Below are 24,392 nucleotides of genomic sequence, written 5' to 3' on the forward strand. Positions count from 1 at the left end.
CGCCCTCGCTGTTCCCTCAGGATGGGAGACTGAGACCTGGCGACCAGCTTGTATCCATTAACAAGGAATCATTGATTGGAGTCACCTATGAAGAGGCAAGGAGTTTAATCAACAGAACAAAGCTGAGGTAACCACTGCACGGCAAAACCAGACTGCAGAACATTGCCCCTTGCATCCATCTAGCTTCCTAGTTTAGATTTAGTCAACCTTTGTCTGTTGCCCTCATGACTGCAGAGAGAATTTTAGACATGTGTTAGTGAAAATACAAAAAAAAAACAAATAGAGTGTAGGGAAGCAGTTAAAAAAGAAGCCCGTTTGTTGGCTTGATGCCTGTACAACAGGGCTTTTACCTTTAAACAACAAAACTCCCTGTGCCACGTTAGAAGCTGTACTTGAAATTTGTGTGTGGGTATAGTGGAAAGAGAGAGAGAGAGAGAAGCAACTTTGGAAGTGATGCTGGGAAACTGAACTATTCGTAATTGTCCTCACTGGATTCATATAGAACTTATTTTGATCACACAATTTATGTTTTCTAGTGGCAGCATTTATTGCTTTGTCTCCAAATCAGACTATGCCTGGATGTTGACTGCAAAATCCAGTCAGCCTTCCCCACTACTCCTGACCTGCCCACACACATCCCTGTAGCCTGCTTTTTGGGATATTTTGCCTGATTAAGAGATCTCGAGATCTCAAAAGCTTGCACATTTTTGTGACCTTTCAGTTGGCGTAAGGAAAGTATTACACTACATCATTTTGCAATAAAAAGTGTGCAAAGAATCTCTGTTTCCCTGGATTCTATTTACTCACTTAACTTAATTTTCCACCTACAGTATTTAGATAGGGGGAATGCTACAAAGAAGTCTTTATTATTACAGGAAGAATGCAGCACATCATACCTGTGTACAACCTTTTTGTTCATTTTAGATCAAACTCTTCTTGGGAGATCGCTTTCATTCGACATGAAACTGCTCCCTGTCAAGAGGAAAGTATTCAATCCTCCTCTAGTCTGATAACTTCGGGTGCGCGTAGACAGCAGCATTCTCCATTGGCGCTTAATCTGGCTTTGTCTCCTAATGAGAACATTGCTTCAAAGATGTCGATTCTGAGTGTGGTAAGTATCCTCTTTAACCACCTTAAGAGTCCTCAAGTAAGAGGTTAACTGTCCTTATGAAATGTCTTTCTTCAGAATATGATTTCTGTCACCCTTAATGATGCTGCACAATATACCTAGAAGGCAGAATGTCTTACAGTGTTTGCCATTCATACTCCAAATTACTTCATGGACTTTAGAGTGATTATTCCCATTTCATAGATGGGTAACCAAAATTGTGAGAAATGACCTGACGTAGCCCATGCCTGGACTGGATTTTGAACACAGGTCTTGGTTTGTTTATTACATTTGTATATGACTTTCTGCCAACGCTTACTTGCAGAAAGCAGTTTGCAAGTATAATGGTGTATACTCTGGAATAGGCATGATACAAAAGGGTAGAGATGGGGAAGAGGAAAATAAACCAGTTCAAGTACCAACACTTGTATAATTCCTGTTCGTGCTCAGCATTACCAGCATTGCCAGCATTGTGCATTCTGCTTAAAGGCACAGCCCTATCCGTGTTTAGACAGAAAATGTCCTATAACTCACAACATTCCCCAGCCTGGCTGGGGAATGCTGGGCGTTGCAGGGCTTTCTTCTCTCTAAATGTGCATAGGGTTGTGCCCTCAGTCTAATCAGTAGGTAGCCAGTTGCTTTATAAGACATAAATTAATCAGTACTTACACACTGTACTGACCGTACAAGAACAGTCTATTTCTTTGGATAGAGAAAGTGGTTGAAAACTGTCTGAACTGCATGCGTAGGCAGGGTTGCCTTTACTCGGTATGTGCTCAAACACATCTTACTTTGGTTCATAAAAATACATCAATCTTCAACTCCTCCACCCCTTACCTTTGGGAAAGTTGTGATTCCAATTAGGACTGCAATCCTAAGCACAGTGGAAATATGCACTGGATATTGCATTTTAAATAAAGGAATTTCAGGCATAGCTTCCTTGGAAGTCAGAGAGCAGAAGCAGGAGGGAGCAAAACATCATAGTGCATCTATGATAATAAAAAAAAGGATATGTGTCTGCCTATCAGCACTATAGTTCCAAGATTGTGAAACCTAGCTACCTGAAACTGGACATGCATACTAAGGAGACCTTATAGATATGTACCTTGGGTTTATTTTGTTTTTAAAATGCATTAATTAATTTAAAGGTGTCCATGTGGTTGAACCCCTTCATGGATCACTGCCTTGTTGTGGCGAAGGGGCTTGCGTAACTCAGTGAAGCCATAAGCTATGCCGTCAGGGCCACCCAAGACGGACAGGTCACGGCAGAGAGTTCTGACAAAATGTGGTCCACTGGAGAAGGAAATGGCAACCCACTCCAGTATTCTTGCCAAGAAAACCCCATGGAACGTATCACAAGGCTAAAAGAGATGACGTTGGAAGATGAGCCCCTCAGGTCAGAAGGTGTCCCAATATACTACTGGGGAAGAGCAGAGGGAATTTCCAAGTAGCGCCAGAAAGAGTGAAGCGGCTGGGCCAAAGCCGAAAGGACACTCAGCTGTGGATGTGTCTGGTGGTAAAAAGGAAGTCCGATGCTGTAAAGAACAATATTGTTTAGGAACCTGGATTGTAAGATCAATGAATCAAGGTAAGCTGGAGGTGGTCAAACATGAGATGGCAAGATTGAACATCGACATCTTGGGAATCAGCGAACTCAAATGGACAGGCATGGGCGAATTTAATTCAGGTGACCATCATATCTACTACTGTGGGCAAGAATCCCTTAGAAGAAATGGAGCAGCACTCATAGTCAACACAAGGGTGGGAAAAGCAGTACTAGGGTACAATCTCAAAAACGATAGAATGATCTCAGTACGAATCCAAGGCAAACCATTCAGCATCACAGTAATTCAAGTCTATGCCCCAACCACTGATGCCGAAGAAGCTGAGGTTGATCGGTTCTATGAAGACCTACAACACCTTCTAGAACTAATACCAAAAAAAGATGTCTTCTTCATCATAGGGGATTGGAATGCTAAAGTAGGAAGTCAAGAAATCACCGGGATAACAGGCAAGCATGGCCTTGGTGTACAAAATGAAGCAGGACAAAGGCTAATAGAGTTTTGCCAAGAGAACACGCTGATCATAGCAAACACTCTTTTCCAACAGCACAAGAGGCGACTCTACACATGGACGTCGCCAGATGGTCAATATCGAAATCAGATTGATTATGTCCTTTGCAGCCAAAGATGGAGAAGCTCCATACAGTCAGTAAAAACAAGACCTGGAGCTGACTGTGGCTCAGATCATGAGCTGCTACTTGCAAAATTTCGGCTTAAATTGAAGAACGCCGGGAAAACCACTAAACCATTCAGGTATGACCTAAATCATATCCCTGATGAATATACAGTGGAGGTGAGGAATAGATTTCAGGGATTAGACCTGATAGAGTGCCTGAGGAACTATGGACGGAGGTCCGTAACATTGTTCAGGAGGGAGCAACTCAATCCATCCCAAAGAAAAAGAAATGCAAGAAAGCAAAGTGGCTGTCTGATGAGGCTTTACAAGTAGCTGAGGAAAGAAGGGAAGTGAAAAGCAAGGGAGAAAGGGGAAGATATATCCAACTGAATGCAGATTTCCAGAGAATAGCAAGGAGAGGCAAGAAGGCCTTCTTAAATGAACAATGCAAAGAAATCGAGGAAAACAACAGAATGGGAAAGACTAAAGATCTCTTCAAGAAAATCGGATATCTCAAGGGAACGTTTTGTGCAAAGACGGGCATGATAAAGGACAAAGAAGGCAGGGACCTACAAGAAGCAGATGAGATTAAGAAGAGGTGGCAAGAATACACAGAAGAACTATACAGGAAAGATCTGAATGTCCCTGATAGCCATGATAGTGCGCTCACTGAACTTGAGCCGGACATCCTAGAGAGGGAAGTCAAGTGGGTCTTAGGAAGCATTACTAACAACAAAGCTAGCGGAGATGACATTATCTCAGCTGAGCTATTTAAAATCCTAAAAGATGATGCTGTTAAAGTGCTGCACTCAATATGCCAACAGATTTGGAACACTCAGCAGTGGCCACAAGACTGGAAAAGGTCAGTTTACATTCCAATTCCAAAGAAGGGCAATGCCAGAGAGTGTTCAAACTACCGTACAATTGCGCTCATTTCACATGCCAGCAAGGTGATGCTCAAAATCCTACAAGCTAGGCTTCAGCAATATGTGAACCGAGAACTACCAGAAGTACAAGCTGGGTTTCGAAGATGCAGAGGAACTAGAAATCAAATCGCCAACTTTCGCTGGATCATGGAGAAAGCAAGATAATTCCAGAAAAACTTCTATTTCTGCTTCACTGACTATGCTAAAGCCTTTGTGTGGATCACAACAAACTGTGGCAAATTCTTAAAGAGATGGGAGTACCAGACCACCTTACCTGTCTCCTGAGAAACCTGTACGAGGGTCAAGAAGCAACAGTAAGAACCAGACATGGAACAACCGAGTGGTTCAAAATTGGGAAAGGAGTACGACAAGGCTGTATATTATCGCCCTGCTTATTTAACTTATATGCGGAGTACATCTTGAGAAACGCTGAGTTGGATGAATCACAGGTCGGAATTAAGATTGCCGGGAGAATTATCAACAACCTCAGATACGCAGATGATACCACCCTAATGGCAGAAAGCGAAGAGGATCTCAAGAGCCTCTTGTTGAGGGTGAAAGTGGAGAGTGCAAAAGCTGGTTTGAAACTCAACATTAAAAAACTAAGATCATGGCATCTGGCCCCATCACTTCCTGGCTTATAGAAGGGGAAGAAATGGAAGCAGTGACAGATTTTATTTTCTTGGGCTCCAAGATCACCGCAGACGGTGACTGTAGCCATGAAATTAAAAGACGCTTGCTCCTTGGGAGGAAAGCTATGGCACACCTAGACAGCAATAGTAAGAAGCAGAGACATCACCTTCCCGACAAAGGTCCACGTAATCAAAGCTATGGTTTTCCTAGTAGTAACGTATGGCTGTGAGAGTTGGACTATAAGGAAGGCTGAGCGCCGAAGAATTGATGCTTTCGAACTGTGGTGCTGGAGAAGACTCTTATGAGTCCCCTGGACTGCAAGGAGGTCAAATCAGTCAACCCTAAAGGAAATCAACCCTGAGTGCTCATTGGAAGGACAGATCCTGAAGCTGAAGCTCAAATATTTTGGCCACCTAATGCGAAGAGAAAATTCCCTGGAAAAGACCCTGATGCTGGGAAAGACTGACGGCAAAAGGAGAAGGGGACGGCAGAGGATGAGATGGCTAGATAGCATCACTGATGCAATGAATATGGACTTGAACACGCTCCGGGAGAGAGCGCAGGACAGGAAGGCCTTGCGTGCTATGGTCCATGGGGTCACGAAGAGTCGGCCACGACTAAACGACTGAACAACAACAGTGTGGTTGAAGCCTTCAGTAACATCTTCAGTCACTAAGTGGCAGACTTCCCTAACCAGTGCATAGCTTTGCAGTCCATACAGTTTGAAGCCTGGGAAGATTAGTAGACCGAAGGACAGACTTATATGACTGCCCTCGCTCCTCTGCGATGGGTCAGATCCCCTCCCAGCAGTGGAGTGGACAGATGCTCAGAGGGCTATAGGGCTGCACTACAGCAGAGGCCATTCCTAGGGCTACCAATGGGCTCTATCAAGCTAAGGGCTATTCCAACCCATGCAAAGCTGGGGTCCATTTGCTAGGATATTAATAAAGCTGGATTTGAGCTTTCAGGACCCTTGCATAGAACTGAAATGGACTTACGTGGTTATGAATAAGATGGAGTCATTTGAATGCCTTTAATGATGCAATAGCCTGAACAATTGACATTTCCAGTGCTGCTGTTTTTGTCAAAAGAAGCAGGGGAGATGGATCCCCCAGGCAGGTTAGGCATTCCTTGGTGTAAAGTCCCGTGTGTGCCTTCAGCTAATAAATGATGGCCAGTCCCTGTTCAGGATCTCCTGTTCTCAGGACCACCACTGCAGCAACTCTGTGCAAAGCTATAAGAAAAATTGGACACAAACTAAGCCAGACTGCAGAGGATGGGGCAGAGTCAGCAAGTGTATGTTAAATCTATTGATGGCTCTTCCAGACTTGAAATCTGGCAGGTTGCTGGGAGTGAATTCCTTAGCTAGAGGCCCTTATTTGAGAGTGCCGTGTTGCAAATCAAGCAGTGCATATTAAGCTTGCCCACATATCTAATGTAACACACCCTCCCCTTTTTTTTGCAGCTGCCAGTATGGTGTGGTGACCATTGATCAGTCCAGCCTGCAGACTAAGTCACTTTGGGCCTGTGCAGTTCTTATGTAGCTTCTCCTACTCTCTGCAGTTAACTCTGTTTATTCCAGCATGGTCACATGACTGCATGAAATGACGATGGGGCAGGGAGTGGTTCTTGGCAGAAGTGGCTGGAGCAAAGCTGAAACAATCATGGTGGGCATACCAATTACACTGGTACAGCTTGAGGAACAATCAACACAGACCACTCTTCCAAAGGGGTTGCTAATTCTTATTCTAGAGTCTAGGGGCTTTGTTTTCTGTTGTAAAGGTAACCAGCCAATTGGATTTCTCGGCAGGCCTTCATTGTCCCTGTATTACATGCGTTAGATCTTTAGACAAAGCATAGGCACATTTCTTCTCCACAACCAGTCAGTAGTTTTTGATGTGTGTGTGCGTGCGTGCATGTGTGCATTGAAATGACATATGTTTTTAGTCTGGTCCCTGACCTACTTTAATAAATGGAACTTCCTAATTTTATGTTTTCCTTTCATAGACAAAGGCGGGATTCAAGAAGAAAGAACAATCTTCAGCATTTTCTGCAAACCAGAGTACCGCTGATGTGTCTGTTGGGGGTAAACACTCATTTGTTTGCTTTCTCTCATTTGAGGCGGGGGGTTGCTATTACTCTTTCATGTGAGTAACATGTAATGTGTTTTTCCTTTTTAAAAGGCTCTATATGGGCCATTCTTTCTAACTTGAATGAAAGACTGAAATGAATGAATGAATGAATTGTCCAGCAGTACCTTTCTAATGTAATGACTCTTGGCTATTTTATGGGATGCCGGAACAAAGATGGATTGCCCTTGCTTGTAACATTTGCTTCCACAGCTGGAGCTATAATTCGGCATTTACACCTTTCATTTGGGGCTGTAGGTCCCAGGGCATTGTCTAAACCAGGGTGGGCAGATAGCAGGTCTCCAGATTGGGGCTTCAACTCTCAGCATTCCTGATCATTGGCCATGTTAGCCGTGGCTTTGGGGAGTTGAAATCCAAAACATCTGGAGATCTACCTTCTGCCCACTCCTAGTCTAAACTTTAGTATCGGCAAGTTTGCTGCATCATGTTCATTTAGACCAGCCTTCTCCAGCATGGACTACAGTCCCCATCATCCCTAGTAGTTGGTCATAATGGCTGGCACTGATGGGAGTTGTAGTCCAAAACATCAGGAGGGCACCTTGTTGGGGAAGGCTGATTTCGACTCTGAAAGCAGATGCGGTAACCTTGCTGAAGCTAAGCAGGCGTGGACATGGCCAGTGCATGGATGAGAGACCATCTGGGAAGCCCACATACACCACTTGGGTTCTGTAATGAAGGAAATGTGGGAGGTAAATGGAGCGAATAAATACATTGTTTTCAAAGTATGTTCCAGGGAATTTGGGGGCTCCCCAGAAACTTCTCTCTGTGAATATCTGGGCAAGCTTGCCCAACACCACAACTGATCTTCCCTCAAACACACATCTGGATGTTTTCTGGGATGAAGCTGTAGTTCCTGCAGCGAATAGTTAAATCCAGTAGGGCTGGCTGAAGCCAGGCATGAACCCGAAGTGTGCCTTCAAACACTCTGCTCTTTACAGGGCTTATATGACAGATGTGCAGAGGTTCCTCAGCAGACGACCTGATGTGGCAAGGCTTCCCTAAAGGTAGATAGTTTGAAACCTGCCAAGCATATAGTATTAGTAATCAGTACACTCATTTGGCATTGCAAAGTGAACACCACCATCCATACATCAAGATCAAGTTGCCATGGAAACAAAGCTTTTTCAAAGCTATAGCATTCTGCACATATACACATTTGGCACATGTATATTAGAGGCATAAATGTGGATTAAAGAATCTTGCATTTTGTTTTGACATTTACCAGAGGAAAGGTAAAAGACTGGGGAGAAGGCAGGGACTCAGCTATTGACAAGGGATGGTGGTAATTACTTGCTTTGCCCCTGTCACTGCTACTGGGTATTTTAAAGGGGCACTTTCACAAATGTGCAATTTACATGCAGTTTGTTCTTGGGTGATGCATACCCAAGTGAGAATTGGCCCAGTGAATGGTGGTAAAAAATAATTTTTAAAAAACCTGGGGGTGGGGTTACATACTGTTGGTTCTGCTGGAACTCTGGAGTTGTCTGTAGGTTTCTTTATAAATAATCATTTGCAGGCTGCCATTGCTTATGCTGACTGCAGTCCTGGAGAAGCTTGTGTCTGGGGAATATTCCAGAATCAGACGGATGGTGGTTGAAGTTGTGATGGAAGTTCAAAGTGTTTGTCCAGTGTATAAATGTATAATCCATATAGCAGAGATTTGGTGCCTTTTTCTCAGATAGTCTCCCACTCACAAGGTGTCCCCTTAAAACGTTGCCTTTTTTGTGGCCATGTTTTTGGAGTAAGATGGTGTCCTCGTTCAGCAGTATGTCGTCAGTGAATGTTAGAAGGCTAAGATTTCACCCTAAGTTCTTGCTGATCTCATAAAAGTCAGTGCACCCCAAGGGGGTGTTTCTTGAATAGCAGCCACCCCCCGCTCCCTAGGCCTTGTGACAAAGCTCTTTTGAAACAGAGAGAAGTTTCAAAAGCAGTTTGTGGTCTGTGTTGTGATCTGTGTATGTTTTAGCCCTTGCTGTAAGATGCCTTGAGTGATTTTAGAGAAAGGCATCTTCCGCTGCTGCTGCTGCTACTATTAATAATGATAACAATAATGATGATAATGATGATGATGATGACAACAATAATAAATAGTCTAAAGTACCAGTGGGGCCTAAAGCCTTGAGCAGGCCTAAGGTACCTCTTTGGATCCCAGCCACGGTAATTTGCTTTCTAGAAGAGAGAATTAACTAGAATTATTTATTTATTACATTTATGTCCCACCGTTTTTCCTCCTCAAAGAACCCAAGGCAGCATACATAATCCTCCCCCTCTCCATCTTATCCTCACAACAACAACCCTGTGAGGTCAGTTGGGCTGAGAGTCTGTGACTGGCCCAAAGTCACCTAGTGAGCTCCCATGGCCGAGTGGGGACTAAGACCCGGATCTCCCGACTCCCAGTCAACACCCTCGCCACTACACCACCCTGGCTACACCACAGTGCAAAAATGACTCAAGATTGTGGGGTTCCTGTGACCAACATTGTACACTCCTGTTCCATGCTAACAAGAATATTGTCATATAACTTTATTTGGGTCCCTTCTTACATTATGCCATTGGCATGACATGCTTGTTGTGCTGCCAGTGACTTCTTCCTGCTCTGTCGGGGTAATGTGAGAAGACCTGGAACGTGCGGGAGGGGGCCAATGCCGCACTTCCTCCCCACATCAGTGCTGCTGTTGCCCCTCCAAGAAACTGGGGCAACAGTGGTATGGGGGTGATCAGCTGCGTGGACTATTCTCACACGGCCCTGAGCGGCTCATTTTATCCCAGGAGTGCAGGAAAGAACCGCGGTACAGAAGCTCTCATGCAACCAGCGTAAAACAGGGGGCCTGGTTACCTCCACATCTCTACGCTTCGCTCGCTAAAACAGCTTCTACGTGGGGAGCCCTGTTTTCAAAATCAGTACCTGCACAGGGAAAAGCCAGATTTCATTAGAAGGTTACTGTAATATCTATGGTTGGTGCTTCATGCTCTCTACTGTGGGGTTTGAATAACTAAAAACCTCTCCAAGAAATCTAGGCATAAGTGGCAAGGTTACAGTTCATTTTGGTTCAATGTGCCTCACCATGAAAAATGCCCGGTAAGTGCAAAATGCTGTGAATGGCAGGATATTCTGGGAAGATCTCATTTTGGGTGACTTTTGCTGTACACACTTGTTTACAACTGGAGTGTAACAGGAGAGAGAGAGAAAGGCCCGATCACCTTTATTGTGTTAAGTAGGTTGCTTAACGGGGCCATCCATAACCATTTGGTAATCAAGGAACTATATTAAAATGGGGGGGGGGGGTTCTCCCCACCACCTACGTTGGATATTGGGGATGTTGGTGCTCCACCCCTGAGACCTCGAGCCCCAAGAGGGCTTTCATCTACAGGTCTCCGATCATTCCTTACTTCAAGGGAGGGCAGGATTAAACTTTTGGTCCGGGGGCAGGATTAAACTCCTGGACCAAGCCAGCAGGCCAGTTGTTGTCATGGGGTAGGGCTCCACCACAAAGCCCTGGACCTTCCCATGACGTCATCTGCCCCCACCCCCTTTTTAAAAAAAAAAAAATTCTCTGAGTCAGGCTGCTCCTTCCTTCACTGCTCACATCTGAATCAGGGTGTGGGCAGTGGGGGAAGGGACTTGGCTGACGCTGACGCTCAGCTGGTGCAGGTGAATCCCCAGCTTATTTTACTTTATTTATTTATTTACTTCATTTCATTTCTAAACCACCCAATTGCCGAAGCTGTCTGGGTGGTTCAGAAAAATTAAAACCACAAAGCACAACTTCAAACAATATAAAATATGGAAGCTTAAAACTGCAATATAGAAGTATAACCAGAATAAAACCTAGCAGCTATGCAGAGATTTAAAATATAGATTTAAAACAGCGGAGCTAAAAGACTAGAGTGCTAAAACACTGCGAAAATAAAAAAGGTCCTCACCTGGCACCGAAAGGACTGCAACGCAGACTCCAGGCGAACCGATCTAAGGAGATCATTCCAGAGCCGGGGTGCCACAGCAGAAAAGGCCCTCTTCCTGGTAGCCACCCGCTTCACTTCCTTTGGCAGGAAGTGGCACTTCCTTATCTCTGATGGGAGATATGAAAGGGATTCCCCTTTGTGCCTCTCACCCTCTAATGCGCACTCTTGTGCCTCCAGTTCTGGCCTCCAATTCTGACAGTACAAGCAGTCCTGGCTGGAGAGCCTCCTCCCAGATATTATTTTTTGGTCCCGCACCCCTGGCAGAGAGAGCGCACATATTTCCTACTTGCCCTTGCAGCAGCAGCACCTTGCAAGAGAAACCCTGGCTGGCTCTGCTCTGGTCCTTCTTTGTTCTGTTTGGTGATGCCTACAGCCAGAGGGCGAAGAGGGGGAAAGATTAGCCATTGCCGGAGATAACAAGGAGCAGAGCCAGTGGGGTTCCCTCAGGATGAGAAAAAGTGAAGTCCTGCTGCAAAGGTGAGTGAGTAGCAGCTAATTCCTTGGGTGAGTAGCAGCGTGGGACAAGGTGAAGACTGGAAAGGGGATGTGTAGCCAGGACCATCGAAATACTGGCTGCCAAAACTGGAACCCAGTACATGTGCTGGGGAGAAAGGTTTCATTGGCATGTTATTCCCGCAGTAAGAGGAAATACTCCGGTCTGACAACCTCTGATAACATTGCTCTGGCTTACCTGCATACAAGCTCTCTCACAGTTAGGCCCCAAAGTCTCTTCCACATGTCCTTCTTGCTTTTCATAGGACCCCTTCCCCAATGCTGCCTGTAGTATTAAAGCTTCTCTGCATTTGCTTTCCTTGCCTGCCCGTAGAATTGTTTTGTCCATCCACCTGTACTTTGCCTGTTCCTGTTTTTGTTTTAAAAGCCCATGAAACATGGCAGTGTTACGGCGACCGGCCCATGCTCCCATGTGGCGTGCTGTCCTAGGACTGCCTACTCTTGGGGCCAACTCTGTACACTCGACTATATAACAGATACCCTTGGCGGGGGCGGGGGTGTTGAAAAAAGCAGCTTGATGACTTGGCAGGAAGATCTGTCCAAAGTGAAATGCTCCCCACAGAACATGATTGGACATGTGCTCCTGAATCACAGCCTAAGGCTTTACAAATCACAAAGAACTTCGAAGGTCTTTGTAAATACATTCATATCCAGTCCCCCTCCTGTTTCTTTTTCGGTGTCTTGTTGAAAAGAGGTGTCACAGGTGTAAGCCATGTGCCTCTTATCAGAATATGACCTTTACGGTTTCAGCCATGCCTGTTTGTTCCACAACGCTTTTTACCAATTATGCTGCAGCTTTTTGCTTTCACTCTCTCCACCGCCCTCTGGTCTCTTCGTGGATGAATACAAAGAGGTTCAACCTGTAGTTCAGCAGCATCCATAAGTTTCCATTCGAGATCTTTAATAAACATTTTAATATCATCTTGCTTAATATTTAAAAGGGGAGAAATAATAAACATTGGAGTTAATTCTGGCATTCAGGTGATTAGCTTGAGTTGTTTGAACAGCAGGAGTTCAGAACACATCCTTCAGCAGAAAAAAAAAAATCCAATTAGATTTCCAATTAATATGCAACCTGTTGTCTCTTAGCTGTTGGCCGCACCTGGAGTGATGATTATGGGCCACAAAGAAGGAAGATTTCTCTAAATCCCGCAGTTCGTCTCAAAGCAGATAAATTAGAGATGGTAAATATATCTCATCTTATTTTTCCCTTTGTTCTTTCTGTAATTTGGCAACAGAGAGTTCCTGAAGCACATATTTCATGTTACTTCAAAATAAAATTATAATTCCACTTGGGTAATGAATTTACTCATCAAGCTTATGATCTGCTCTGCTCAATCTGCACCGACACATGATGAAATGACGTAGTAAACATTGAAATGGTCTGGCTGGATCAATGGGCAGTATCCAGTGCTGGCCATTGCAGTACGTCCGTTCCAGAAGCGTTGGCTTGGGGAAGTTTCTTGGGTTGTGCTAGCAAGTGCCACTTCCCTGTTGCGCTACCTGTCCGTCCTGCTAGCATAGGGGTGCAGAATGTCAGGCCTGGGGGCCAAATCCAGCCCACCTGGAGTCCCAGTCCAGTCTTCCAGGATTCCCCAGATGGCCACGCCCCCTTTCCAAGGCCCCACCCTCAATCATATGATGGTTTCCTAGCTTTTGTGCACCCTTCCCCTCATTCTAAAGACTGAAATCTTAAGGCTTGGTTACTGGCAGTGAGAGCCTTAAGCCACCATAGGCTGCCATTTTTGGACCCTTTTGCCTTCAGCCCTGCCCACCACTGGAACACAGCCCCCGAAAGCGACTCCAAAATAGAATTTGAAAGAGATTCTGCACGCCGGCACTAGCGCAACATGCTTAGAGCTGGTGGGTGGCCAGCACTGGATACAGCCCAATATATTTTAAGAATGTGATGCTGTGGTTTCATTTCCTAGCATCAGAACTGCATAGTGGTTTGAGGTTTTTTTGCAGACCATGCAGGATATTAACTTAAATAGCTCCACAAAACCCAGTGTAGCAAGAAATAATTTACAGATGAATAAGAGTATCACAGAGTAGAACTGCTGCATTTGGGGGTCATTTCTGCTACAGTAGTCCCGCTGTCTGAAGAGGCAAGCTGCTTCTTAAAGAGAAGAGCAGGTTACCTTTTCAGGACAGGAAGCTCCTGCAGCAAAGGCTCCCACGAAAGCTCCGGTGCACATCAATTCCATTCTTTGATTTTGACTTAGGGCCAGGATTCGAAGGGCTACATATGGTATACTGTGGGTTCAGCCACACACACACCCTTCCAGCATTGGCCCTGTGTCCCCTACCCACAAAGCCACCTTTGAAGGTCAGAAGGCCAGGCAACCCACCCACCCCCAGCACTCAGTGCACGTGGGAAAGTGCTGACACATTCTATCAGTGGTGAATCACCAGTAGTGTTACCTACTTCAAAGTGTGTCCATGATGCATGATCTGGATCTGGCTCCCTGATGATCATCTGCCCTGCTTCTTTTCTGCATTCTCCTCTCCCCACTGCTTCTACTTCCATGGAATATGGAATGCTGTCCCGAGGAAAGCTCGACTGGCACTAAACTTCTGCCCTTTTGGTCAAGATTTCTTTTCAAAATCTTGAAAACCAGGCATGTCAGCCTGCTTTATAACTGATTTTAATTTTATGGTACAGCCCCGCTAGATTTCATTGGTTTTATGGCTGTTGTCTCCATGCTTTTGTTTTTGTTTTTATACTTTTATTATTGATTGCCCACTGCCCTGGGCATTTTATACCAAAGGGTGGCTTAGAAATTAAGTAACCTAGCACAGGGCTGGGAGAGGATACAGCCCAGTGTGTGAAAAACAATTTTTTGTTTTTCAAATTGTTTTTCACACACACACAGAACATCTTCACATTTTCTGTCTAAATTATAAATATTTATCTGCCCTTCCTCTACTGGAGGGGTGAGCATCCTTGTTTGGCCCCGAAAGCTGCATGCAGTGCTCGCCCAGGCCATGCAAGCTTGCACACATACATCCCCACAGGCACCCGCACACAAACTCTTCTCCCTCCCACTCACATCTTAGCATGTAGGGATGGGGAGGTTTAAACCTACCCTTCCTGCCTGCCTACTGAGAAGGGATCACCAGGGAGGCTAAAGCCTCTCCCATCACCCAGAGGTCCTCTCCAAGATGGCTGTTTCTCTGCTGCTACGAGCCCTGGGATGGGTGGGTGGGAGAGGCTTCAGTGTGTGATACACATGGCTTTTCTACACTGTCTCCATTGTGATGAACAAACTGGCTGATTTTCTGGGAAATCCAGCAGCACACTGCATGGAGCGTTTTGTGCAAGGATGCTTGCAAATGTTTTATCATGAAGCAAAACAGTGAAATCATCTCCAAGGAATCCGTGGTCATTTTTGCTTTGGACCAAAGGTTCCTCACAACCAAGAGCTCCTCATAAAATTCTGGTTAAGTCTACGTACATGGAGGCTTGTAGTGGAGTGTGTGTCATGGCAAATCACAACCACAGAGCAGCGTGAGATTAGCTGCTTGTAAGCGGTCTACTGGGAGCATTGTGTGTCTGTGAGGAAATGCCTTGCTAATGTACTATTATGTAAATAATTGACATAAATTATTTTCTTTAAGCTAATTTAACTTTTTTTTCCTCGTTTTGGTATCCTTCCCAAAACTGCAGTCGAGGCTGCAAAAATGCCAAAGCCTAGAAACTGGGTGCTGGTGCATAGCATTCCTCGAACCCTGCCTCAGCTTTGCTGATAGTTGTTTGGTAGTGTATGGTGCTTTTGTAATAGCAGGCCTAGGCTTATGGTGTGTCTTCTTACATATGGCCTTTTTGGAATTCATATGAGAGAACAAGTCAGAATCCCTTGGTCAAAATGTAATTTTTCTTATGCAGAATCCATATTAGTGTAACTGTAATTAGTGAATTAGGTCCTAATTCAGACCTCACAGTTTTATGCTCAGAACAACACTGTGAAGTAGGTTAGGCTCAGAGATTTTCACCAAACTCTATGGCTAAGTGGAGACTTGAACCCTGGTCTCCCCATTATTAGCCCAGCACTGTCATTAGGATATCATATTGGCTCTTGATTTTTGTTTGTTTTCTGTGAAGATTCTTTTAGGTCTTTATAATAAATATAACATATAACAATAAGGAACAGTGAGGACTGAGGTGAAAGTTGTCAAAAAAGAGCTTTGACTTCGATTGTGGGAGGCGGCATTCAGGAATGAAAGGGAGAGCAAAGCAGGCCTACCCTTTTCACTCTTTATTTCCTTTTCTTTTCACGAATGCTGCCAGTTTTCCAATGGATCCTTCTGGTGGCGGCCATTCCAACCCCTACCCCCAACGACGCCCCTGTAAATGACACTAAATCAGCCTTCTCCAACCTGGTGCCCTCCAGATGTGTTGGAGTGGAACTCCCATCATCCCCAGCCAGCATGGCAATTGACCATGATTGCTGGGGGTGATGGGGATCGTAGTCCAACACATTTGGAGAGCACCAGTTTGGGGAAGACTACACTTACATCACCATAGTATAGTTCTAAGGGGAATTGTGGGTAAAAAAATGTCAGTTGCTGCTGAAAAATGGTACCCCTGCCATGGTTTTTAACCACAATTCCTCTTCGAATAATATAACCTCTCAATGTAGCACCATTCCAAGCGGGAGTTGTGGTGGTGAACCTCCTGAAGAACGTCTGTTGCTGCCACAATAAGCCCCTTCCCCATTACTTGTCCCCATTTTGCTCTTGTTTTCCATCCCTACCCCAATAAAATTGCCAGAATGTGCCTCACATTTTCTTTGCCTGCAAATGGAGCAGCAAAAGTGGATGACATTTTGGGAGGTCCCTAGGAACAACTAATCAACACTTTAAAGGGAACACTAGATCCTCTTGATGTATTATGGAAAATATTGTGTGTAAACAAAAAAGTAATTGTAGCAGAAAAAGTGGTGGAAAATGAACCTCTGCCTTAATCTAGAGTGATAATATATTTTCTGAATTTTTAAATTATCTATGGATTTGTTCCCCCATCATTTAGCAGTTGCAAAATCACTTTAAAAAAGATTGTGTTTCAGTACTGTCTGTCTGGACTTAGCAGATCACAGTTATTCATAGACAGCCATATAGATAGTTTTTCTTCCCCTTTTTTTCTTTTTCCTGCTTTAATTTCACCTTAGTCTGTGTCTTTTACTGTGTAGGAAATAGTCTAGTAATGGCATTGTATTTTTAAATATAGAAAACCCTTAGCTCAAATCCTGGGAAACTCAGTTGTGCTTAAGTCCCACTAACTTAAGCTCAACTCAGTAGAACAAGTTAGGTTGTAACGAATGTGTGGCCCAGTGAGTTCAATGGGACTTTAGTGTGATGTAATTTTCTGTGCCTTAGGTTATCTTGTTGTCTTTTCTTTAAAAAAAGCATATAGCAGACTAGCTTATTTCTTATGATCTCTAAAATGCACAATATATATTACTGCAGGTCTTCAGCCAAAGTTACTGGAAGATTCCCATGTTGGCCAACAGTCGTAAGCACTTTGTAGCTACAGTATGAAATTGTTCTCTTTGTTCTTGTTCCCAAGTAAATGAATTTCTGTAAGGACTCTTTGGACTCGACGTGAGACCTCACAGAGAGGGCGAGAGTACCAAGAACTAAAAAGGAGGCTTCACATGCTCATGTAGCTGACTAGACCTTTGGAGCCAAATGTGGTGCTGAAATTGCTGCAAGGCTGTTCATTGTGGAAGTGTCATCCTGCTATTTCCCAGCTGTGTTTGCAGGCTTCATCCCTCATCCACCCCACACATGCATTGAAAGCACATTACAGATTGGCTTCTTGGAGGACTTAGAGCCCCACTGTCCCAGGAAAGCCACTTCTCGTCACAGTGCAACACATACCGCCAGCCTGAGAGGAGCAGGATGGTAGAGGGTCCCATGTGATGCATAGAAGGGCCTCTGGTTGAAGTAAATAAATAAGCTGCCTCCACTGGAGCATGCTTGACATAGATGTGGCTTGCCAAAGAAGGTGGTAGCAAGGTTAATGTTTATTAGGAACCACTCCACAATTTGACCTGGCTCTTCAGCCAAAAAGGACTTTGTAAGGAGGCTTGCGAAGACAGTCCTTGCCCTCAGACTTGCAATCTAAAAGGCACAACGCGGAAAGAAAAGAGATTGGGAGGAAGGAGGAAAAAAGCAAACTCAGGCATTAGTTTTTAGTTACAACATTCTTATAGATGTTGTTTCTGGCAGGGCGGGGTGAAGTGAGCTTCCTGCTGCTGCTCCCTCTGTAGCCAATATGTAGGGCCTGGCTGGTCTCCCTCTTGCTGTGATGTTTTCCCTAGGATTCAGGGGGTGCAGCCTTCCCGTGACCCTTGGTTCTTTGGCCAGTGGATGTGCCAGAGTCTGCAGTTCCAGGGCAACTGTCTGTTAAAGCTGAGTGTTCTTTTTGGAAGGGAGGGGTGAAGCAAGCTCCCTGAGGCTGCTCTTTCTCTGGCTGATTGGAATCCTACCTAGCATTTCCCTGAGCTTATTAAAACAAGCTTTCCTGAACTCCAGCGTACACGTTCAGCTATGGCCACTTTTAGCTTTGGTCAGATCATGAATTCCAGCATTACACGGTCACTTTCCCTCAAAGTTCCTGCTACTTTATTCTCATTAGTCAACTCTCACCACTTGGTTAGGATCAAATCATGGAGAGCGGATCCCCGTGTTCCTTCCTCCACAGAGAAGGCTCCACTACATTCTGGAAAGGAAGTTGTCTGGCAGGCATGTTAAGAATCTCCTAGGGATTCCGTGCTTAGCCAAGTTTGTCTCCCAGCAGATACCAGAGTCATTGAAGTCCCCCCATTACTACTGCTCGTTGCTTCCCTGAAACATCTGCAGTTTGAGAGGAAAGGGAGTCTCAATCATACAGCTTTCCCCCCTTCGAGTGCCTTCATCAAGATGCTTTAAGCAGAGATCTGTTGCTGTCATTTGCCTTTGTCACTATCTGTTTTGTGTGCTTCTTGTGCAAGAGGAACTCATTTCTGTTTTCGTAATGCTTATTTTGCTTCTCGCCTTTCAAGGATAATGAGAGCAAAATCCTTTCTTTTTTGTTTAAACTGCTGTGAGCTGTGAGGGCCATCCAGCTTCCAGATTCATATCATTTTGTGTATGATATCAGCTACATTTGAAGAATTGGCTTCAGACTTTTTCTCTTTGTTGGTAGTGGGGTTTTTTTTAGAAGGCCAAGTGCTAATGCAGTCCAAGGAGATGTACTTCAAATTGCACAGGATGCTTTTAAAAGAGCGTCTCTTAAATCTGTGTTCAGGTGCTGGTAAACAGCTGGCAAATGGCTCTCTCTGTAATTTTGCAAGTACACTTTATCCCCCCTGCTTATGATACTTTTAATAGGTAGCCCCATCTGCCAAGACAGAGCACAATCCACCCAGCACAGCCACTCCGCATCTTTTCGTCTATTTCAGCAGGAACCTGCTGAAATGAATGGAGGTTACTGAGCAGCTGGATTCGGATTGTGTCTAAAAAGCACACACACTCTCACTTGGTTTCTTGCATGTCATGTTTGTCCTGCATTGTGCTCTTTCTTGGCAGGTAAAGCTACCCATTAAAGCGTAATAAGGAGGATCGCTTAGGCAGAACAGAAAGGATAAAAGTGTGCTTATATTGTACTAAGATAATGTAATGAACCACTTTGAACATTCTCTGGGGTGCTCTATCAATGCCTTTTTTAAAAAAGGTACGTTTTAGCATTAATCTTATGCTTTCTTCATAACTCATAAGCAAATATATAGGAGCCTTTATAGCTAAGGAGTAGGATAAACATTATTTACGTCAATAAACAAACAGCATTTCCCACATCTCTGCTCTGATTCAGAATGTTGTGTGCTCTCCAGTTTGCACGTGACACTTTTGTGAATGCATACGACCTCATTTGCTTCGGGCAGCTGAGCTTGTGGAAAAGGATGTACACATGAAGAGGTGATGTTCATCATCCTAAGGTAGATAACATAAATTCCTGTGCTTTTTCTGCCTTAATAAATCTTAGGCACTGAATTATCTTGGGATTCAACCCACAAAAGAACAACAAGAAATCCTAAGGGAGCAGCTACCAAAGGATTCTAAAGGGACCGTGTCTTTTGGAGGTAATTATTTGAAGAGAGTTCTAGCAAAATGTAACCAGGGATTCTGTCTGTCTGTCTGTCTGTCCGTCCGTCCATCCATCCCCCTATCTATCCCTCTGTCTATACGTCTGTCTGTCTGTCTGTCTGTCTATCTATCTACGCCTTCTGTATAAAAACCTTTCATGCAATGTTCATTATTCTGCTAATAAAACTGTATATCTGAATAACTGGATAGGTTCATAAAGAAACAGGTGATGCCCTAGATAGCCAGACTCTAGGCTATTTAGGACTTTAAAGATTAAAACCAGCACCTTGAATTGAGCCCGGAAAACCATTGGAAACTAATGCAGTTCTGTCAGTATTGGTGTAAGATCATCTCGATTCCATGTACCAGTTAGCAGCCTAGCTGCCACATTTTGCACCAAACTGAAGCTGCTAAACACTCTTCAAAGGTAGCCCTGCGTAGAGCATGCTGTAGTAGTCTAAGCGTGATGTAACCCACACATGGATTCTTATGAAAAATTAAGGAGTTATGAGAAATTAAAGACTGGTCCTGCATAGCAGAGCTTTGACTGACACAGCACCTGTGCACAACTAGGAATGTTTACCCACTGCATCGCAACAGTTCCTCTTTTCCTTTACTGTGCACATCTTCATAGCTATACTGGAGTGCAGCAGGAGTCCTGCTTTAGTGTTTATCGTTATTTGTTCTGGAAAACACCATTGTTTTCTTCTGTTTTCACTAAGGACTCATGGACCACCTGGAAACTGCAGTTTAGACTACAGTTAAGGATTACTGCTCAAGGCCTAGGATCACATACTTAGTCATGGGTCTGTCCCAGCCTCATTGTTACAGTAGTATAATTACTATTTAAGCTTATTAATAATTTTATATGCTTGAATGACTGAGGTGTGTAGCAGGAAAATGATTTAGAGGATCAGAAATATGTTGAGGGTCCTGTGCTTCCCCACTTTTGCATGCTCAGATTTGATTCGTTGCTTTCTCTTTAGTGCAAATTATAGTTTGTCATTACCTCTGAACTGTATGGTTTGTGCTCGCTTCTCAAACCAGAATAGCAAATCAGGATCATGCTGAGGCTTGAAATTCCAGTTTGGAGCAGCGAGCACAACCATAGCTTGCCTGTTCTGATTTAATAGCAAGCAAAGAGGAAGTATCTGAATCAGGGGTGGGTAACTTGTGGCCCTCCAGATGTTTTGGCCTCCAGCTTCCATCAGACTTAGCAAGTATAGCCAGTGGTGAGGGATCCTGAGAGTTGTAGGCCAAAACATCTGAATTTTTCAAAATACTGCTGTCTTCTTATATGTTCACTGTCTTTTTGTATAAATTTCACCGCATACCATTTGTATCCAGCGGATTTTGGGAAATGGATGATATAGAAAGACTTAGGGTCAAAAATTATCAACCAATGTTTGAAAACTCTTAAAATTAATTTTTAAGATCAGAAAGCAGGGAAATCCCTATGGGCAGTTATCTCTTGATGCAGAACAGGCCTTTGACAGGGTAGAATGGAGCTACCTCCACCACGTTTTGTTGAAATTTGAAATGGGAGAAGAATTTTCTAGCTAGATTCAATTAATATATAATGAACCCCATGGCATTAGTTTTTGTTAATAGAGTAAAATCAGATGCTTTTCAGTTTAAAAGAGGTATACGTCAAGGATGCCTGTTATCATTGTAATTATTTGCTCTCTCAATTGAACTTCTAGCAGAGGCTGTTTGACCTAGTTTTGAAATACCCAGAGTAAAACTGCATAAAGATCAAATTAAAATAAATCTGTATGCAGATGATATTGTGCTAGTTTTGGAAGATCAGAACAAACATTTGGAAATCTTTTCAAGCTTCTCATAGAATTTGGTCATCTATCAGGATATAAAATCAATTTAACTAAATTGGAATGGTTAGGATTTAACTTACAAGAAATGCAGCAGACACAACTTTCATTTCTTCAATACTGCAGGTGAGGTGTATTGTTAACCAGTTGTTTCAGAAATATGGCTCCCTGAGAGGTAGCTTTGAATCTGAAATATTGATTCACTCCAATAAAGTTCTTGGTGGTATGGGGATACCAAGTCATCTTGTCTGCCTCCTGAGGAATCTCAGATATGCAGATGATACCACTTGGTATACTTGGTATAACGACCAAGTAGCAACAGTAAGAACAGACCACGGATCAACGGACTGGTTTAAGATTGGGAAAGGAGTACAGCAGGGTTGTATACGCTCACCCTACCTATTCAACCTGTACGCAGAACACATCAGGCAACGTGCTGGGCTTTAACTCCAAGGCTGGAGTTAAAATTGCTGGAAGAAACATTAACCATCTCAGATATGCAGATGATACCACTTTGATGGCTGAAAGCGAGGAGGAGCTGAGGAACCTCATGACGAAGGTGAAAAGAAAGTGCTAAAGCTGGGTTGCAGTTAAACCTCAAAAAAAACCACCAAGATTATGGCAACCAGCTTGGTTGATGACTGGCAAATAGAGGGAGAAAACGTGGAGGCAGTGACAGACTTTGTATTTCTAGGCACAAAGATTACTGCAGACGCTGATTGCAGCCAGGAAATCAGAAGACATTTACTTCTTGGGAGGACAGCAATGACAAATCTTGATAAAATAGTTAAGAGCAGAGACATCACACTGACAACAAAGGTCCGCATAGTTCAAGCAATGGTATTCCCCGTAGTAACCTATGGCTGCGAGAGCTGGACCATAAGGAAGGCTGAGCGAAGGAAGATAGATGCTTTTGAAGTGTGGTGCTGGAGGAAAATTCCGAGAGTGCCTTGGACTGCAAGAAGATCAAACCAGTCCATACTCCAGGAAATAAAGCCAGACTGCTCACTTGAGGGAATGATATGAAAGGCAAAACTGAAGTACTTTGGCCCCATAATGAGAAGACGGGATACCCTGGAGAAGATGCTGATGCTAGGGAAAGTGGAAGACTAAAGGAAGAGGGGCCAACCAAGGGCAAGATGGATGGAAGATATTCTGGAGGTGATGGACTCGACCTTGGGGGAGCTGGGGGTGGCAATGGCTGACAGGAAGCTCTGGTGTGGGCTGGTCCATGAAGTCATGAAGAGTTGGAAGCGACTGAACGAATAAACAACAAACATGACTTACATTTCGTAATATATATTTCATAATGGTATATTTCAACAGTGAAATATTGAGAGGTATTTATGAAATGATTGTTAAAATGGAATCATCTAAAAATCAATATCAGATACAGTAGGAAAAAGAGCTCTCTAGGACAATATCAGCAGAAATATGGAAATGGGTGTCGATTACGGTACCTAAAACAACATTGTGTTTGAATCTTACAGAGGGTTTTTTCCAGATGATTTGTAGGTGGTACTTGACTCCTCTGAGGCGGAGTAGAATCTGTGCTGGTTTGAGTGATAAGTGTTGGAGATGTGGCTTGGCAAAAGCAGATATGATTCGTATTTCTTTGGTCAGGCCTAAAAATCAGATGTTACTGGATATTAATCCTGGAAAAAAAAGATAGGACAGGATATGATATACCATCAGATCCACTGGTGGTTTTATTCTGTTATATTAAGGGCTTGCTTGGTATTGGAGGAGGATGTTGAAATGGTTGTGCACATGTTAACAGCAGCGCACATGACCATTTCTTATAACTGGAGGAAAATCCACTCTGTTAATCCACTCTTCATCACTTGAAGAGTGGGTTAACAGTTTATGGGACATGGTATATATGATCAAATTAACTAAAATTGTGAGAGTTAGGGAAATAAGACAAGAGGAAAATAAGTTCATAGAAAAATAGAGTTGGGTTATTTCTTTTTGGAATAACAAGGTCCAGGATAATATTAATCCATATGTATTGCTGGATACAATTTAATGTCTAAATATTATATTTATAAGGTTTATGTTCAATTTGTTTGTATAACATCATTATTGGAGGTATATTTAGTTATATTTCGAATGTGTTATACTTTAACTGAAGTTGTAGAATGATTTTGATAGATTATTGTAATTATTTATAATTTACTATTAAAATAAAAAGCAAATAAGTAATAAAAATAGAAAGATTTAGGAAAAAGAGAACCAGTAATGTGAAATAAGTAGTCAGTGGTTGAGTGTTGGTTGTTGTTGAACCATGGTTGTTGTTGAACTGTGGATTACTGTGTTATCTGAACGTCTGCAGGGTGGCTTATTAACCATGCAGTTTGGCTTGTTGGGTTGTTCAGGGTGGTTAACAACAAACCATGGGTTCTCAAGGTGGCTTGTTCGAGAAAATAAATCACATTGCATGGTTAACAAGCCACCACGTGGATGTTTGGGCAACATGCTAACCCATGGTTCAACAACAACGCACACTCAACCACTGAGCGTGGGTTAGTGTGTTGTCTGAGCAGCCCTAGTGGTGTCAAGCTGGAAGTGGGAGGTTGGGTGGTAACTGTACATTGATTCTTTTGCAGTTGATCCTGCAGATTTATGCTAACATACTGTCTATTTTAGATTTTGTTCAGGTGGCAAAAACACTATTCTGTTTGCAGCTGGATGGGACAGGTGATGCCCAAGGACCTGCAGGATTTACTACCCAGGAAATTGCCACATTATTAGACTCACAGGTAAATAATGTGACTCTTTACTGGAACTCTGAAAATTTAACCATTGTGGATGTTAACAAAGCTTATTTGTTTAAGGTTGTTACCATTTTTAAGCTTAACTCATTTAAACACAGCTTTGTAAACACTTCTTTGAAGGATTGTAGTCACGGTCTTGCGAGCAACATACTGCACAGGATTACCATAAATGCTTGTAAATTGCT

General features: G+C 43.5%; 1 protein-coding gene across 17 annotated transcripts in view; it reads left to right on the plus strand.

Annotated features, from left to right (window-relative positions):
• Positions 1–24,392, plus strand: part of STXBP4 (syntaxin binding protein 4) — a 188,885-nt gene that overhangs the window by 34,870 nt on the left and 129,623 nt on the right. For all 17 annotated transcript variants that reach the window (XR_014788150.1, XR_014788151.1, XM_084837212.1 and 14 more), the window contains 6 exons: positions 21–127; positions 925–1,111; positions 6,853–6,931; positions 12,561–12,655; positions 19,501–19,597; positions 24,080–24,192. Coding sequence is in view for 15 of the 17 variants with exons in the window: in XM_084837212.1 (XP_084693338.1) it covers positions 21–127; positions 925–1,111; positions 6,853–6,931; positions 12,561–12,655; positions 19,501–19,597; positions 24,080–24,192 (678 nt within the window). In the remaining 2 variants the exon portion in view is untranslated. The remainder of the gene's footprint in view (positions 1–20; positions 128–924; positions 1,112–6,852; positions 6,932–12,560; positions 12,656–19,500; positions 19,598–24,079; positions 24,193–24,392) is intronic.

The sequence above is a fragment of the Heloderma suspectum genome, chromosome 2 (assembly GCF_057233095.1).
Source record: "Heloderma suspectum isolate Gila_16-S chromosome 2, 16-S_ref, whole genome shotgun sequence".
Classification (NCBI taxonomy): domain Eukaryota; kingdom Metazoa; phylum Chordata; class Lepidosauria; order Squamata; family Helodermatidae; genus Heloderma; species Heloderma suspectum.